The sequence below is a fragment of the Lolium perenne genome, chromosome 1 (assembly GCF_019359855.2).
Source record: "Lolium perenne isolate Kyuss_39 chromosome 1, Kyuss_2.0, whole genome shotgun sequence".
Lineage (NCBI taxonomy): Eukaryota > Viridiplantae > Streptophyta > Magnoliopsida > Poales > Poaceae > Lolium > Lolium perenne.
The window spans coordinates 227,016,157-227,033,342 of NC_067244.2; the positions used below are offsets into that span (position 1 = coordinate 227,016,157).

The 17,186-nt window shown below is 43.6% G+C and overlaps 1 protein-coding gene across 4 annotated transcripts; it reads left to right on the forward strand.

The window, feature by feature from the left end:
- Positions 1–9,579: 9,579 nt before the first annotated feature.
- LOC127327184 (vacuolar protein-sorting-associated protein 37 homolog 1) lies at positions 9,580–16,839 on the forward strand. 4 transcript variants are annotated; one of them, XM_051353947.2, is made up of 9 exons: positions 10,506–10,646; positions 10,732–10,868; positions 12,630–12,669; positions 13,247–13,465; positions 14,906–14,993; positions 15,542–15,581; positions 15,716–15,762; positions 15,948–16,068; positions 16,421–16,839. In XM_051353947.2, the coding sequence occupies exons 3-9, from the start codon at positions 12,644–12,646 to the stop codon at positions 16,579–16,581; spliced, it is 702 nt and encodes a 233-aa protein (XP_051209907.1). In that variant the 5' UTR covers positions 10,506–10,646; positions 10,732–10,868; positions 12,630–12,643; the 3' UTR covers positions 16,582–16,839. The 4 variants fall into 4 exon arrangements, with proteins under 4 accessions (XP_051209908.1, XP_051209907.1, XP_051209913.1 ...); XM_051353948.2 differs by lacking the exons at positions 10,506–10,646; positions 10,732–10,868 and adding an exon at positions 9,580–9,770; XM_051353953.2 differs by lacking the exons at positions 10,506–10,646; positions 10,732–10,868; positions 12,630–12,669 and adding an exon at positions 12,852–13,015 and having other exon boundaries at positions 15,948–16,030; positions 16,421–16,574.
- Positions 16,840–17,186: the final 347 nt, after the last annotated feature.

The following is a 17,186-nucleotide window of genomic DNA, read 5'->3' on the forward strand; positions in this document are numbered from 1 at the left end:
ACTGCTATGGACCCATAGTCCAGGGGTAGACTACTCACACATCACACCGGAGGCGACCATGGCGGCGTAGAGTCCTCCGGGAGATGATTCCCCTCTCCGGCAGGGTGCCGGAGGCGATCTCCTGGATCCCCCGAGATGGGATCGGCGGCGGCGGCGTCTCTCCGGAAGGTTTTCCGTATCGTGGCTCTCGCATCGGGGGTTTCGTCACGGAGACTTTTATAGGCGGAAGGGCAGGTCAAGAGGCGGCACGGGGGCCCCACACTACGTGCCGGCGCGGCCAAGGGGGCCGCGCCGCCCTATAGTGTGGCCCCTCCGTGGCCCCTCTTCGTCTCTCCTTCGGACTTCTGGAAGCTTCGTGAGAAAATAGGCCCCTGGGCTTTGATTTCGTCCAATTCCGAGAATATTTCCTTACTAGGATTTCTGAAACCAAAAACAGCAGAAACAAAGAATCGGCACTTCGGCATCTTGTTAATAGGTTAGTTCCAGAAAATGCACGAATATGACATAAAGTGTGCATAAAACATGTAGATAACATCAATAATGTGGCATGGAACATAAGAAATTATCGATACGTCAGAGACGTATCAGGCAGCAGCATCATTAGAACTAACACCAGAAAATTGCTCTCGCATAACAAGATTCAGTAAAGCAGGTTTAATTTCAAAGAATTCTGCTGTAGTAGCAGGTGGAGCAATAGGTGTGCATAAGAAATCATTATTATTTGTGGTTGTGAAGTCACACAACTTAGTATTTTCAGGGTTGGCCATTTTAGCAACAGTAAATAAAACAAACTAGATAAAGTAAATGCAAGTAACTAATTTTTTTGTGTTTTTGATATAGTAAACAAGATAGCAAATAAAGTAAAACTAGCAACTAATTTTTTTGTATTTTGATTTAGTGCAGCAAACAAAGTAGTAAATAAAACTAAGCAAGACAAAAACAAAGTAAAGAGATTGAGAAGTGGAGACTCCCCTTGCAGCGTGTCTTGATCTCCCCGGCAACGGCGCCAGAAAAAGAGCTTGATGGCGTGTAACTCACACGTTCGTTGGGAACCCCAAGAGGAAGGTATGATGCGCACAGCAGCAAGTTTTCCCTCAGAAAGAAACCAAGGTTTATCGGACCAGGAGGAGCCAAGAAGCACGTTGAAGGTTGATGGCGGCGGGATGTAGTGCGGCGCAACACCAGGGATTCCGGCGCCAACGTGGAACCTGCACAACACAACCAAAGTACTTTGCCCCAACGAAACAGTGAGGTTGTCAATCTCACCGGCTTGCTGTAACAAAGGATTAACCGTATTGTGTGGAAGATGATTGTTTGCAAAAACAAGAGAACAAGATGTGCAAAGAGATTGTATTTCAGTATAGAGAATTGGACCGGGGTCCACAGTTCACTAGAGGTGTCTCTCCAATAAGATAAACAGCATATTGGGTGAACAAATTACAGTTGGGCAATTGACAAATAAAGAGGGCATGACCATGCACATACATATTATGATGAGTATAGTGAGATTTAATTGGGCATTACGACAAAGTACATAGACCGCCATCCAGCATGCATCTATACCTAAAAAGTCCACCTTCAGGTTATCATCCGAACCCCCTCCAGTATTAAGTTGCTAACAACAGACAATTGCATTAAGTATTGCGCGTAATGTAACTAGTAACTACATCCTTGAACATAGTACTAATATTTTATCCCTAGTGGCAACAGCACATCCACAACCTTAGAACTTTACATCACTGTCCCCAGATATCAATGGAGGCATGAACCCACTATCGAGCATAAATACTCCCTCTTGGAGTCACAAGCATCTACTTGGCCAGAGCATCTACTAGTAACGGAGAGCATGCAAGATCATAAACAACACATAGACATAACTTTGATAATCAACATAACAAGTATTCTCTATTCATCGGATCCCAACAAACGCAACATATAGAATTACAGATAGATGATCTTGATCATGTTAGGCAGCTCACAAGATCCGACAATGATAGCACAATGGGGAGAAGACAACCATCTAGCTACTGCTATGGACCCATAGTCCAGGGGTAGACTACTCACACATCACTCCGGAGGCGACCATGGCGGCGTAGAGTCCTCCGGGAGATGATTCCCCTCTCCGGCAGGGTGCCGGAGGCGATCTCCTGGATCCCCCGAGATGGGATCGGCGGCGGCGGCGTCTCTGGAAGGTTTTCCGTATCGTGGCTCTCGGTACTGGGGGTTTCGCAACGGAGGCTTTAAGTAGGCGGAAGGGCAGGTCAGGAGGCGGCACGAGGGCCCCACACCACAGGGCCGCGCGGCCAAGGGGGGGCCGCGCCGCCCTAGGGTGTGGCCACCTTGTGGCCCCACTTCGTCTCCTCTTCGGACTTCTGGAAGCTTCGTGGCAAAATAGGACCCTGGGCGTTGATTTCGTCCAATTCCGAGAATATTTCGTTACTAGGATTTCTGAAACCAAAAACAGCAGAACAAAGAATCGGCACTTCGGCATCTTGTTAATAGGTTAGTTCCAGAAAATGCACGAATATGACATAAAGTGTGCATAAAACATGTAGATAACATCAATAATGTGGCATGGAACATAAGAAATTATCGATACGTCGGAGACGTATCATGCATTAGAGACAGCCGCATTCACTTTAAATAGAGCACCATCAAAATCCGTAGAAACGACACCGTATGAATTATGGTTTAATAAGAAACCTAAGCCGTCGTTCCTGAAAGTTTGGGGTTGCGAAGCCTATGTAAAGAAGTTACAACCGGACAAGCTAGAACCCAAAGCGGAGAAATGCGTCTTCATAGGATACCCTAAGGAAACTATAGGGTACACTTTCTACCATAGATCCGAAGGCAAAATCTTTGTTGCTAAGAACGGAACCTTTCTTGAGAAAGAATTTCTCACTAAAGAAGTGACTGGAAGAAAAGTAGAACTCGATGAGATTGATGAATCTATACTCGTTGATCAGAGTAGCGCAGTACCGGAAGTTGTACCTGTACCGCCTACACCGGCAACAGAAGAAGTTAATGATAATGATCATGAAACTTCGAACGAGGAAACTACTGAACCTCGCAGATCGACAAGGGAACGTGCCACTCCTGATTGAAATGATCCTTGTCTAAATGTCATGATTGTGGATAACAATGATGAGGACCCTGCGACGTATGAAGAAGCGATGATGAGCCTAGATTCCAACAAATGGCAAGAAGCCATGAAATCCGAAATGGGATCCATGTATGATAACAAAGTATGGACTTTGGTAGACTTACCTGATAGCCGAAAGGCTGTCGAGAATAAATGGATCTTCAAGAGAAAAGCAGAATCTTGATGGTAATATTACTGTCTATAAAGCTCGACTTGTCGCAAAGGGTTTCCGACAAATTCAAGGAGTTGACTACGATGAGACTTTCTCACCTGTAGCGAAGCTAAAATCTGTGAGGATTTTGTTAGCAATAGCTGCATTTTTCGATTATGAGATTTGGCAGATGGATGTCAAAACGGCGTTTCTTAATGGAGACATTGAGGAAGAGTTGTATATGGTACAACCCAAAGGTTTTGTCGATCCTAAAAATGCTGACAAAGTATGCAAACTTCAGCTTTCAATCTATGTACTGAAGCAAGCATCAAGAAGTTGGAACCGACGCTTTGATAAGGTGATCAAAGACTTCGGGTTTATACAGTGTCATGGAGAGACCTGTATTTACAAGAAAGTGAGTGGGAGCTCTGTAGCATTCCTGATATTATATGTAGATGACATATTATTGATTGGGAATGATATAGAACTATTAAGCAGTGTTAAAGGTTATTTGAATAATAGTTTTTCAATGAAAGACCTTGGTGAAGCATCGTATATATTAGGCATCAAGATTTATAGAGATAGATCAAGACGCCTAATAGGGCTATCACAGAGTACATATCTAGACAAGATTCTAAAGAAGTTTAGAATGGACGAAAGTAAGAAAGGGTTCTTACCTATGTTACCAGGCAAGGTTTTGAGTAAGACTCAAGGACCGGCTACGGCAGAAGAAAGAGAAAGGATGAGTAATATCCCCTATGCCTCGGCAGTAGGATCTATCATGTATGCCATGCTATGTACTAGACCGGATATAGCTCATGTTGTTAGTTTGACTAGCAGATATCAAAGTGATCCAGGAATGGAACACTGGACAGCGGTCAAGAATATCCTGAAGTACTTGAAAAGAACTAAGGATATGTTTCTTTGTTATGGAGGTGACCAAGAGCTCGTTGTAAGTGGTTACACCGATGCAAGTTGGAACACTGATCCTGATGACTCTAAGTCACAATCTGGGTACGTGTTTATATTGAATGGTGCTGCAGTAAGCTGGGCAAGCTCGAAGCAGTGCACGGTGGCGAAATCTTCAACAGAATCAGAGTACATAGCGGCTTCAGAGGCTTCATCAGAAGCGGTATGGATGAAGAGGTTCATTGTAGAGCTCGGTGTGGTTCCTAGTGCATTGGACCCATTAATCATTTACTGTGATAACATGGGTACCATCGCTAATGCACAAGAGCCAAGGTCACACAAGAGGCTGAAGCATATCAAGCTGCGTTACCACTCGATTCGTGAGTACATCGAAGATGGAGAAGTAAAGATTTGCAAAGTACACACTGATCTGAATGTAGCAGATCCGTTGACTAAAGCTCTCCCTAGGGCAAAGCATTACCAACACCAGAATGCCATGGGTGTTAGGTATATTACAATGTAATCTAGATTATTGACTCTAGTGCAAGTGGGAGACTGAAGGAGATATGCCCTAGAGGCAATAATAAAGTGGTTATTATTTATATCTTTATGTTTATGATAAATGTTTATATATCATGCTATAATTGTATTAACCGAAACATTAGTACATGTGTGATATGTAGACAACAAGAAGTCCCTAGTATGCCTCTTAAACTAGCTTGTTGATTAATGGATGATTAGTTTCATAATCATGAACATTGGATGTTATTAATAACAAGGTTATATCATTATATGAATGATGTAATGGACACACCCAATTAAGCGTAGCATAAGATCTCGTCATTAAGTTATTTGCTATAAGCTTTCGATACATAGTTACCTAGTCCTTATGACCATGAGATCATGTAAATCACTTATACCGGAAAGGTACTTTGATTACACCAAACGCCACTACGTAAATGGGGGTTATAAAGGTGGGATTAAGTATCCGGAAAGTATGAGTTGAGGCATATGGATCAACAGTGGGATTTGTCCATCCCGATGACGGATAGATATACTCTGGGCCCTCTCGGTGGAATGTCGTCTAATGTCTTGCAAGCATATGAATAAGTTCATAAGAGACCACATACCACGGTACGAGTAAAGAGTACTTGTCAGGAGACGAGGTTGAACAAGGTATAGAGTGATACCGAAGATCAAACCTCGGACAAGTAAAATATCGCGTGACAAAGGGAATTGGTATCGTATGTGAATGGTTCATTCGATCACTAAAGTCATCGTTGAATATGTGGGAGCCATTATGGATCTTCAGATCCCGCTATTGGTTATTGGTCGGAGTGAGTACTCAACCATGTCCGCATAGTTCACGAACCGTAGGGTGACACACTTAAAGTTGGATGTTGAAATGGTAGAACTTGAATATGGAATGGAGTTCGAATATTTGTTCGGGGTCCCGGATGAGATCCCGGACATCACGAGGAGCTCCGGAATGGTCCGGAGAATAAGATTCATATATAGGATGTCATTTTATGTGAATTAAAATGATGCGGAAGGTTCTATGGAAGGTTCTAGAAGGTTCTAGAAAAGTCCGGAAGAAACCACCAAGGAAGGTGGAGTCCCGGAGGGACTCCACCTCCATGGCCGGCCAACCCTAGTGGGGGAGGAGTCCCAAGTGGACTCCCCCAAAGGGGGCCGGCCACCCCCTCCATGGAAGGTGGAACTCCCACCTCTAGTGGGAGTCCTAGCTTGGGTAGGTTTCCCTATCTTTTGGATTAGGGCTTCCACCTATATAATGAGGGACAAGGGGAGGGGGCCGGCCACCTCAAGACCACCACCTGGCCGCACCCCTCAAGTGGCCGGCCACCCCCTCCCAAACCCTAGCCGCCCCCTCTCCTCCATAGCTCCCGCGTGCTTTAGCGAAGCTCCGCCGGAGTTCTCCACCGCCACCGACACCACGCCGTCGTGCTGTTGGATTCAAGAGGAGCTACTACTTCCGCTGCCCGCTGGAACGGGAGTTGGACGTCGTCTTCATCAACAACCGAACGTGTGACCGAGTACGGAGGTGCTGCCCGTTCGTGGCGTCGGAGGGATCGTGATCAAGATCTTCTACGCACTTTTGCAAGCGGCAAGTGAACGTCTACCGCAGCAACAAGAGCCTCCTCTTGTAGGCTTTGGAATCTTTTCAAGGGTGAGACTCGATAATCCCCTCGTTGCTACCGTCTTCTAGATTGCTTCTTGGCTTGGATTGCGTGTTCGCGGTAGGAATTTTTTTGTTTTCTATGCAACGTTATCCAACACAGATGTAGCGAAGCGAATATCAAGGGTATAAGAACAAATCACACGACAAAGCAGAATATAGGTGGGGCTTGTAGGTAGGCTACCTATTTGCACCAATAACAAGCTCTAGCGCTGACCGTAGACAACCAAAGATACTCACACAAGGCGATAAATGTGGGAATGCAACTATATGGATGAAAAAGGTCGCAATGCACTCGAGAGACGCTAGCAAAGCTCAATGGAACATGCACAATATTGCTCACCTACAGGTGCAGTAAAGAAAACTTAGGCCTTCACTTGATTCTACTAGCACTTCACTTTTCTTTTTGGATTTCTTTTTATGACACGCAGCTATGTAGCTCTTTTTTTCTCTCTTTTCACTTTTTTTGATTTTTATGACTCAACTCCTTAATAACACGGCCAACAGAAATCGCAAAGCACCAATACCCTAATGAGCAGCCTGTCGAGCAGTAAAACTAGTCTCTTCTGGGAAAGTTCCTAGTCACTTATATCGAAAGGTTGTGTCTATGGTTGGAACAAGCACACTGTTTGAAAAAAGAGTGAAATATGATATTAGTATTCATAACAAATGGAACAATAGCCTAGACTATGGGGAACAACGAACTACACAGAAGGGAACAAGAGCCTAGATGGAGGGGAACAACATCCTACACGCTGGGAAACAATAGCCTAGATGGAGGGAACATCACTTTGGACAAAAGGGAACAAACCTGGACTGAGGGGAACAATAACATGGACAGAAGGGAACATTAGCCTAAACGGTGGGGAACAACAACCTACAAGGTCCCTCTATGGTAACGGAGTACCCCATGCGCAGTCTAAAAGAGGCTCATTTTGGTGGAGAGATATTTTTAGCCTTGTTGGTGAGTACAGAAGTATCTCTCGTTGCAAAGTTGCTAGCGGTTCATCGGTTCTTTTCTGGAAAGATTACTGGTCCAATGGAGGATTGCTCTGCAATAAATTTCCTCGTCTTTATTCTTATGCTCTTGATGAAGATTTATCTGTGGCCGACCTTGCTCATGTCGAAGATTTGAGTGTATACTTCGCATTACCTATGTCTGTCGAGGCCTTCCGGGAATGGCAAGAAGTTTCTCTGCTGATCCAGGCGACGCCTCTATCTGCAAATGAGGTGGACCATCGCACGTTTGTTTGGGGTGACAAATATGCTCCCTCCAAATATTATAATTTCTTGTTTGGACAGCTCCCTAAAGACGCTGCTCTCAACGCTATTTGGAAGTCAAAATCACTCCCAAAGCTGAAAGTATTTGTTTGGCTTCTGTTGATGGATCGGTTAAACACTCGCGACTTAATGTTGCGTAAGCACTGGCACATTGACTCGGGACCTGGCTGTGTGCTTTGCGCAAGAGGCGACCTAGAAACACGCGACCATCTCTTCTTTGATTGTGACTTTACGCGGCATTGTTGGCTATTTTTAAACATCCATTGGGATTTCTCCAGGCCGTTTGCGGAAAACTTTGTAACTACCAGGGAGGCCTTCGGAGGACCTTGTTTTATGGAAGTGTTTGCTTGTGCGGCATGGAACATTTGGAAAGTAAGAAATGATTTGATCTTCAACAGTAAGCCAGCGTCCTTTAACAGATGGAAAGTCTGCTTCCAGAGTGATGTTCTTCTTCATAAGTACAAGGTTAAATCTAGTTGTGTTCAGCCCCTTGTTGAATGGCTTCTCTCCATTTTTGTGTAATGTTTTTGTGCTTTCTGAGACATTTTCTCCCTCCTTGATGTAATCTCCCCTCCTTTGGGGCTAGTTGTATCTTTGTGCATATTAATATAAAATTTACACCGTAGGGGCTTCCCCTACGGTAAAGGTGTCAAAAAAAAACAACCTACAAGGTGGGGAACAAAATCCTAAATGGACGGGAACACCATCCTACACGGTGGGGAACAATATCCTAGACGGAGGGAACAACACCCTGGACAAAAAGGGAACAACCTGGACAGAGGGAACGCCAACTTGGAGAGAAGGGAACATTAGCCTAACGGTGGGAACATCAACCTAAACTGTGGGAAACAAGATTCTAAACGGAGGGGAACAAGATCCTATATGAAGAGGAACAAGAGCCTAGACAGAGAGGAAGAATAACCTGGACGGAGGGAAACACAGAGCCTATACGAGGGGAACAACAACTTGAACGGAAAGGGAACAACAAAATGGAGGCGAACAAACTATATGGTGTGGAACAATAGCCTACACGAAAGGGAACAAGAGCCTGGACGAAGAGGAACAACATCCTAGATGGCGGGGAACAATAGCCTAGACAGAGGGGAACAAAGAGCATGTACGAAGAGGAACAACGCCCTAGACCGGAGGGGAACAACAACATAGACGGTGAGGAACGAACTGGTAGGTTGAAAGGAACATGACCTTTTATAATGAGAAACACGAAACTTTTACAAAAAAGTTATGATAAAAGAACACAAATTGAATTATATGGGACACAAAATTATGAAAGAACATGTTCTAGAAAAAAAAGGTACACATGAAAGGAAGAAGAAAAGAAAAGTGGGTCACATATTTTTAGACGGATGGAGTAAAAGAAGAAAGAAGTATAGGAGAACCAATTATTTTAAGTAACTAGAATAATTCTAGTCCCTCTCAAAAAGAAAGAATAATTCTAGTCGGAAAAGAATAAAAAATGCAAGAAAGAAAACAATAGAAAAATATAGAAAAGAAAACTTACCAGTAAAACGAAAAAAGGAAAAAATACAGAAATAAAGGTATCTTTTTTTGACGGAGCAGAAATATACGTATCTTAGTAGTACGTAACTTCGCTCTCTTGAAAAATATACGTCATGCGGAATATCGAACCAGCACTTGTACGGAACGAACGAACCAGCTAGCTTAAGGGCTCGTTTGGTTAGCCCCGTTCCGCGGGGGTTCCCCGTCCCAGGAAAGCCCGGGCCGAATAGGCCCGGGTCAACTTACCGCGCCGTTTGGCTGCCCACGAGGGGAGGAAGCCCGGCCCTTCCGCGTCTTTTCCCTGGGCGTCCAATCCACGACTCGAGGGGTCGGGATCTCGTTCCGCGTCTGGCTCTCGCGATAGGAGAGGCGGCGCTCCTACCTCCGCCAGCGATCCTTCCTCCGGTGGCGACCGGACAAGAGCTCGGACTGGACGAGAGTATCTACCTCTATCGCATCTCCCGTCCCCAAGATCTGCTCCGGCGGCGACCTGACGAGAGCTCGGATCGGATCGTCTTCCTCGTCCAAGATCTGCTCGGCTTCCTCGTCGTCGGCTCAATTTCCTGCCCAAGGTTTGCCCTCTCCTGCTTCTCCCCCTCCCCCTTGTTTTTCTCCCCAACTCCAACGACGACGGGCCGGAGGTGTCATGTTTGCTACTGCTAGTTCCGATTCTCAGTGGTAGAGACTCGTCCGGTCGTATTTTATTTTATTGATGAGAAGGTGTCATGTTTGCTCAAGTGCTAGTTCCGATCCTTAGTGGCTAGCTAGATATTTACTTGTACCTACGTTGCAGCAGAGTACATGAACCACTTCATTTTGATATGATCCGCTATATATCCTTTTAACAGTAATACACACTAGCACCATGTTTAATTTCTTCATGTGTTAAATTTGGCCCGAGGATACAGAACCCGATACCCCAAGTCCCAAGACAATCCGGCCCGAGCGTTTCCCTGGAGCGCGTCGTTCTCGGCACAGTAAACTTCTCTCAAACAAAAAAAAAAACAATAAAGGTCGGCCAAGAAAACCAGGCGGTTCGCAGTAAGAGCAAGTACAATAAGTCCTAGTCAGCTGGCTATAAGGATTAAAATAGTATATTATTGCTTAGTTGGAGGAGAGAGAGGAGGAGAGAGAAGGTGAGTGGGCTCTTATGCAAGAGCCAGCTCTAGCACGTGCTCCTAGGCCCTTTGTGAGAGTGAAAGGTGGGCCACACATTGATTAAGTACTACATTTTTATAGCTCACTATCAGTATATGTTGGGCCGTTAAGCTTTATAGATGAGCAATACTTGCGACTTGAGCATAGCAAGCAGCAGGCTACACTATTGGAATTGCTCTAACCCAATCAATCGACCCACGAATCAGAAACCCAGCCCCCTTCTTCCTCCATCGGTTACTCGCACGCGAAGCAAGCAAGCGCACCCACGCACGCGGACGCCGGCCGGCGAGGTAAACCCTCTCTCCCTCTCTCCGCTCGATCGATTTCGCGCCTGACTGATCCGCTTCCGATTCCCCGCGCTTCCGTTTGATCTAGGTTCTGCGCGTTCAATTTCCGGGGACGAAGCCAGGGCTCGTCGTCGCCGCTTCCTTACGCGTCGGGCAGTGGAGGCACCCTCGATTCGTCGCCCCGACCAACCGCTCGCTCCCGACAACTCCTCCCGCCACCACCAGGTACCTCTCCGCACTTGTTATTCTTCGTCGATTTCGCTGAAAACAGCACGGAATCCAGATCGGGTGGGTTGGCCCGGCGCTGCCGTCGGGATGTAGGGGATGGTCAGCGGGGAGGGCAAGGGGCGGCGGCGGCCACCTGTAGCTATCTCGCGCGCGGGGGGATTGGAAGCGGGCTGCAACAAGAACTTGTTTAAACCATCTTTGCTAAGGTCTCATGAGGAGAACACTCCTTGTTTGATTTCTTAAGTACAACACGTCTTGTTTATTTTACTTGCTTATTAAACCATCTGTGTCAAGGTCTGAAGAAAACCTTTAGGAAAAAATGCCAAAAACTTTGAACCCAGCTCTGTCAAATTTTGACATGCATTCATCATGCTGGCCTATATCATACTCCTTCAACCTTGTTATACATGCTATTGCTCGGATGCTAGTTGCTCAAGCCTGAGATCACTTGTCTTCCTTGAACCTTGTTACATGTTAATCATGATGGGATGACAGTGCTAAGGCCTCAGATATTTCCAAAAATTCCTATACACAACTGAATTTATATTCGCTATACACTTGTTTCAGTTATATTAAAGTATCCTGGAATTCAGTTTGGACTTTAGCTGGTGCCAAATCTGGTGACTGTTAGCCTGTTTTAATTTTGGACTATCTATCAACTTGTAAGGGCCTGTACTGTAGTGTAGATATGATAAAAGTGCCAGCAGACAGTTCTGCATTGATATAAGATCATCTCCCAATTCTGAGTGAAATGGAGAGGGAAACAAGGCATCAACATTAATTACATCACCATTCTCGGACCTTGGTGATTTTTTGCTTGAGGTACCTGATTGTGACATGGAGCCCACTTGTGTCCTGAAATCAGAACTCGCCAATTTAGCTAGCATCCTGTCTGTCCTGCTAAGTCTAAGGTTTTGCATTGATTATGGTGGGATTCTTCCATGTCTGTGTAATAGTGTGGATATAAACGTCATTCTTGTTCAGTTGCTTGTAGTAGTGCCAAGTTTCAGTTTAGCATATACGGAATGACAGTATGCAAGGTATTATTGAACAGTGGCTGTGTGAGGTGTAGTGTGCGTCTATATCAGACAGTGGCTGTGTCTGCCCTGTGATTGCAGAGATACTCCGTGCTTTGCTGTGAACGTTGAATTTTTATTCGATAAAAATTGAGTTCTTATTACTTTAGAGAAGATCGTTACATCACTGTACCCTGAATAGCAGATTTTACAGTGTGGATTAGGATTAGAGGGGAATTGAGTGGATTGGGTGAAGAGAGTGATTTCACCAAATCCCTGTGGGTATAATACCCTCTGATCCTCCTGTGCCAAACGACGCCTCCTTAGGTGGATCAGCTGCTTAGGTTTGCTTGTAGTTGCTTTGCTTCCTCCTGTGCCTTGCCGAATGTCAGGATAATGTTAGATAATGACATCGGCAGTCTGGGATTAGAAGCCATTGCAGGTGACTATATCATCTTGCCAGCAGGCCATTTGAATGATGGGGTGGAATTCAATGTGCTGCAGTATAAGCTTGTGGTTTTTTTTGTGATGTGATTTTCTAGTGTATTGTCATTTTTTTGTTAGTAATGATATGCCGCACAAGTCCGTTTTCTCAAGGATATATGAGCATCCTGTCACTAGTGTTTGTTATACCTTTGAAAAGTTATTTCCCATCAGAATTTATTTGTATGTTAACTCTATTCATCATGAAAGTGAGTTCAAAATTTTCAAATTACATAACCTTCTCTTTATTTTGATGCAGATTGCTTTTGCGCAATGAGCTGGAGAATTCCTTTTATCGGGTAGGTTAATGTCAATTGTTCTAATTGAAAAGTCATCTAGGGAAAAAGGCTTGGATTTGTTGTTGTTGTTGAAAAGTCATGTAGGGGTACTTTCCCATTCTCATTTCTGAGTTCTGTCTGTTCATTTTTCACTCACTTGAAGCAGATTTTGCCTGTTGTATGAATTTAGTTATCTCTGGTCATAATTCATAAACCAAATATATCAGGAAATAGTGTAAAATACGTGTCATTTGTTTCTCATTGTCCTGGAGCTTATGTCGATATTTTCTTGTATGGATCGAGCGTCCTCTTTTGTTGGAAACCTAATGCTGAGGAATAGTGCAAATGAATTAATTTGTCAGTTCATGTAAGTTTTCTATCAGTGGCTCAGTCCAACTACAAAGATTCGTGCGGTGCCTAATTTTAGTTTCTAAGAAAACAGCACACTCAGCTTTTTCTTGAGCCTGCTCAATTTTTCCAAAGCATCATTTAGTTCTCTGCCAAAGAGAGTTGGCATCACTCCTAATCTCCTATATGCCATTGCATATGGTTGGATCTTCTGAGTATATGTGAATTGACACTGTATATATGTCAGCAGCTCTCAGCAGCAGCAGCAGCCTGAACCTAATTTCCAGGACATATCTACGCAATCTTGGTACCCTCCCTCGGTGGTAGGTTCATCTTCACATCCATCCACGCCCACCTCATCCAGTGCTAGTACACATCAAAGAGCTTCAGATCATCCTCAGTCTTCATCACGTGGCCAACCATCTCCAGCTGAGGCTGCAGGAATAATTGCTCGTCTGAAGGACAAGAGGTATGATATTGGCCTTCTTTTCTTTTCCTGCTGCTTGTATCTTGCCTGATCTGTATTATGGAGTGTAAATTGCAACCGACATCGTAGTTTTGCCCATGATACGACTTATATTTCATCTTCAAATTGACAGTGTTTCTACCTGGTAAACTATGCTATTTAGAGAAATGTTCCTTTTAAAGTTGGTTATTTTCTGTAGTGTACCACACTGCAGTAACAAAATTAAGACTGGCATTTTCCATTCCATCTAGGAATACCCAAAATTTGAATAGTTCCGCTTAAAGCAATACTGAACAAGCTTTCTGGCAGACGCAGAACATCCAAGTTGTTAAGAAAGATATTTTATCTAAAACCTTACACCGTTGAAGAATCCCTCACTGTTTGGCAATGTTGGAGAAGAGAACTAAGGAAGTAGCTAAAATTCAGTGGTCGTGTTATGTAGGCAATCAAATTTGCATTCTATGGTTGATGGTTTTCCTTAAAGATTTGAATTTGTCATGTTTTCTTATTGTTCTTGCAACTTATGTAGGAAGTTATTGCAAGATATAATTCATAACACTGTTGCTAAATAAAGCCAAATTTAATTTGTTGCTTTTTCTCGCATTAATAACATCATCTCTGCATATGCTATGTATCTTCTCTCTGTTATGAGAAAATGTCGCCAATAATTACTGAACGGAGTCACATGATTCATCCATGCGCCATGGTCTGTGCTACATGTGCATCCTTGTATCTGGACATTGGTGTTAGGCATTAGCATACGCTCTCTTTTACAAATTCACATTGGCATCACAGAGATAAGAATAAGAAGGTTCATGCAAGAATGAAGGTTTCTTCAGTCGCCTGTTTTTTTTTTCACTCAAGACAGATGACCAGAGCAAAGTAGAACGATTTTGTAGGTTGCTTCTGAAGGAAAACTATAAATGGATTACTGACGAGTAAAAAACAAATAGTGTAAGCTCGAAGGGAGTAGATATGCTAGAGTATTTTGAAGGTCTGTTCTACATGGGCATTCTAGTATCTGGGCATTAGAGCATACACACTCTTTTACAAATTAACAGCGGCATTGCAGATATAAGAATAAGAAGGGCCATGCAAGAATGAAATTTTCTTTGATTGCCTGTTTTTTCACTCAAGATGGATGACCAGATCCAAGTAGAACATTTTGTAGGTTGCTTCTAGAGGACAAGTATAGATGGATTACTGATGAGTAGAAATCAATAAGTGTAACCAGTAACCTCGAAGGGAGTATATATGCTAGAGTATTTTGAAGGAGCATTTATGCATAGTTGTGTCATGTTTCTAACCCCATATGTTTACTGTGTGTATTTGCACACAATTCCTTTACGCAGCATTACATGGTAATATGATGCATACTAGTTTGCACTCTGGAATACAGAACTATGTTGTACTGCACTGTTCTTACTTCTTATATTGGTGCAGTGTTGATGAATTGCAAAGGCTGTTAAAAGACAAAGAGGCATATAATGCCTTTTTCAATTCTCTCGATCAAGTGAAAACCCAAAACAATGTAAGTATTGTTGCTGCATCTACCATGGGCTATTGTGTTGCTGATTCCACTGTGGTATAGTTGAAGTGTTGTTTTACTTGATAGTTGCTGTTTGTAATGTAATTTTTTGCTGTTGGCTCTAATATAAAAGTTGGCCCAGGTTGCTAACTGCTAAGAATGGTTCCTCTGGTTAGTATTAATTAATGTTCTGTTTTAGCATAAGTAGACATCTTTTGAGCCAGGTTCATTTGTTCCAGTTTTACTGCAGAAATTCTTGTGAGCTTTATTAATAAACCTTATAAATTGATTAAATGGGATGGATTCACGTTATAATTCATGTGAGACTTATTGAATTGTTCAAATCTTAACTGTTCATTTGTGCCTTGGAGGTTGGAGTGAACCCTCTTTTGTAACTGCGTGTTCTTAAATAGTTCAGATGTCATTTTGGCGATTATTTCTATATTTGTTGGTGGCCGTATTAAATTAAAAACAAATTGAGCTACCTGAATGCTAGATCTTTTCCTAAGAGAGCTCTGTCAATTTTCTCACTTGTGGTTCTTTATGTTCAGTTACGTGACGAGCTTAGGAGGGAGACACTGCAGCTTGCAAGTGAGTTACTCATTCTATATCTGTAGATCAAATATTGATGTTTCCATATCACTTGTTGGCTAAAGTACAAAGAAGATACAACAGGATTTTGACTGTCTCTAAATGGAATGCTGTTGGTTATGGTGAATTTACAGGAGAAAATTTGGAAAGGGAGCAACGGATTTCAGAGCTCAGGAATCAGGTTCAGTACACCTCCCCCCTCAAGTTCACACTTCACAGCTAGCCATGCTATTTTTCCAGGCAGTGTTCAGTTCAAACCATTAGAAATACTAAACCGCATCCCTACTGTAGTGATTTGTGCAACCTTCCTATATCCTCTTGATAATTTCCTCCCTGAAATTCTAATTGTTTTTGTGGTTTGTGCAGTGCACTATTATAAGAACTACAGAACTAGCAACTGCTGAGGACAGGTTGGCTGACTTGGAAAGGCAGAAGGACGAGATTATGAGGTCCTACTCTCCTGCTGCACTGCTCGCCAAGCTGCAAAGTAAGTACTCTGGACAGCTGCATCTCCAATTCCTATGTTCTCTTCGTTGCATACTTTCTTCGGAGGCTGCTCACTTTGTGGCTTGCATTGAAATTGGATATGATATGCTCCATAACTACATAAGTACTCCACACTCGTGCACATTTACCGATATCTGATTTTCTTGCTATGCATGCACCACACATGTGTACTGGCCAAGTGGCAGTGATACAGCTGGGAGCATAATTGACCCCGTGTTGTTCTTTGGTTGCTTCCGATGTAAACCAGCTGTTGAAGTTGAACAACGTAGTAGTGCTATTTCTCGCGCAAACTTATTGCTGACACGCTCACATTGCGTCGGTGCTTTTCTCAGGCACAATGGCTAAGTTGGACGAGGAGTCGGAGGAGCTGCACCAGAAGTTCCTGGAGAAGGACATCGATCTGACCACCTTCGTGCAGAAGTACAAGAAACTCCGAGCTGCGCACCACAAGTACTTGTTGCTCCACCTCGCCGGCAAGACCTCGCTCCGCTGATTTATCTATCCATCTTCCGTCGTGGATCTCTCTGCTCTGTTGTATCCCGTTTCTGGTGGTGTCTGCCCGCTTGCCCCTGTTTTTAACCGTAGACACCAGACTGAGGTCGCGTGTATAGTTATGGTCGACTTCATGAGCATTTTAAGTATTGCTGAATTGTTGATGTCGAATGCAGAATATGACCAGGGTCTTGGAAACAAGGAAACATGCTGAGTCTTTCTTTTATAATTACACTCATAACAAATTGGTTTTAGAAAAGTGCAGGTGAAGATCATGCTGAACTACAGTGTTGTCAGCACGATGTTTCCTCTCATTCTCTGACCCATATCCCCTATCGCGTCACCTATAAAACTGTTGCAAAGTCTTGTGCACTCGGAATATCAAGCATTCAAGCGACCTATGGGACCTGCTGCAAGTTGTCATGGGAGATGCGTTGTACATTTGAAGGTTAGCGACTCGTGCATTGAACAATCCCGTGAGATATTTCACGGGGAAACATAATTTCCTAGTCGATCAGCCCACACAGCGTGTTTTGGGGATTGGATCCGATCTCTGCAACTGCAAGAATTTGCATTCATATGCATAGACAGAACAAAAGTGCATTA

What these genes read in the sequence shown, in the direction of transcription:
- LOC127327184 (XM_051353946.2), top strand. Translation starts at nt 12,924, where the DNA reads ATGTCGATATTTTCTTGTATGGATCGAGCGTCCTCTTTTGTTGGAAAC. An exon ending in AAGTGAAAACCCAAAACAAT is followed by an intron (nt 14,994 to 15,541) that starts GTAAGTATTGTT and finishes CTTTATGTTCAG; the next exon opens with TTACGTGACGAGCTTAGGAG. An exon ending in ACTGCTCGCCAAGCTGCAAA is followed by an intron (nt 16,069 to 16,420) that starts GTAAGTACTCTG and finishes TGCTTTTCTCAG; the next exon opens with GCACAATGGCTAAGTTGGAC.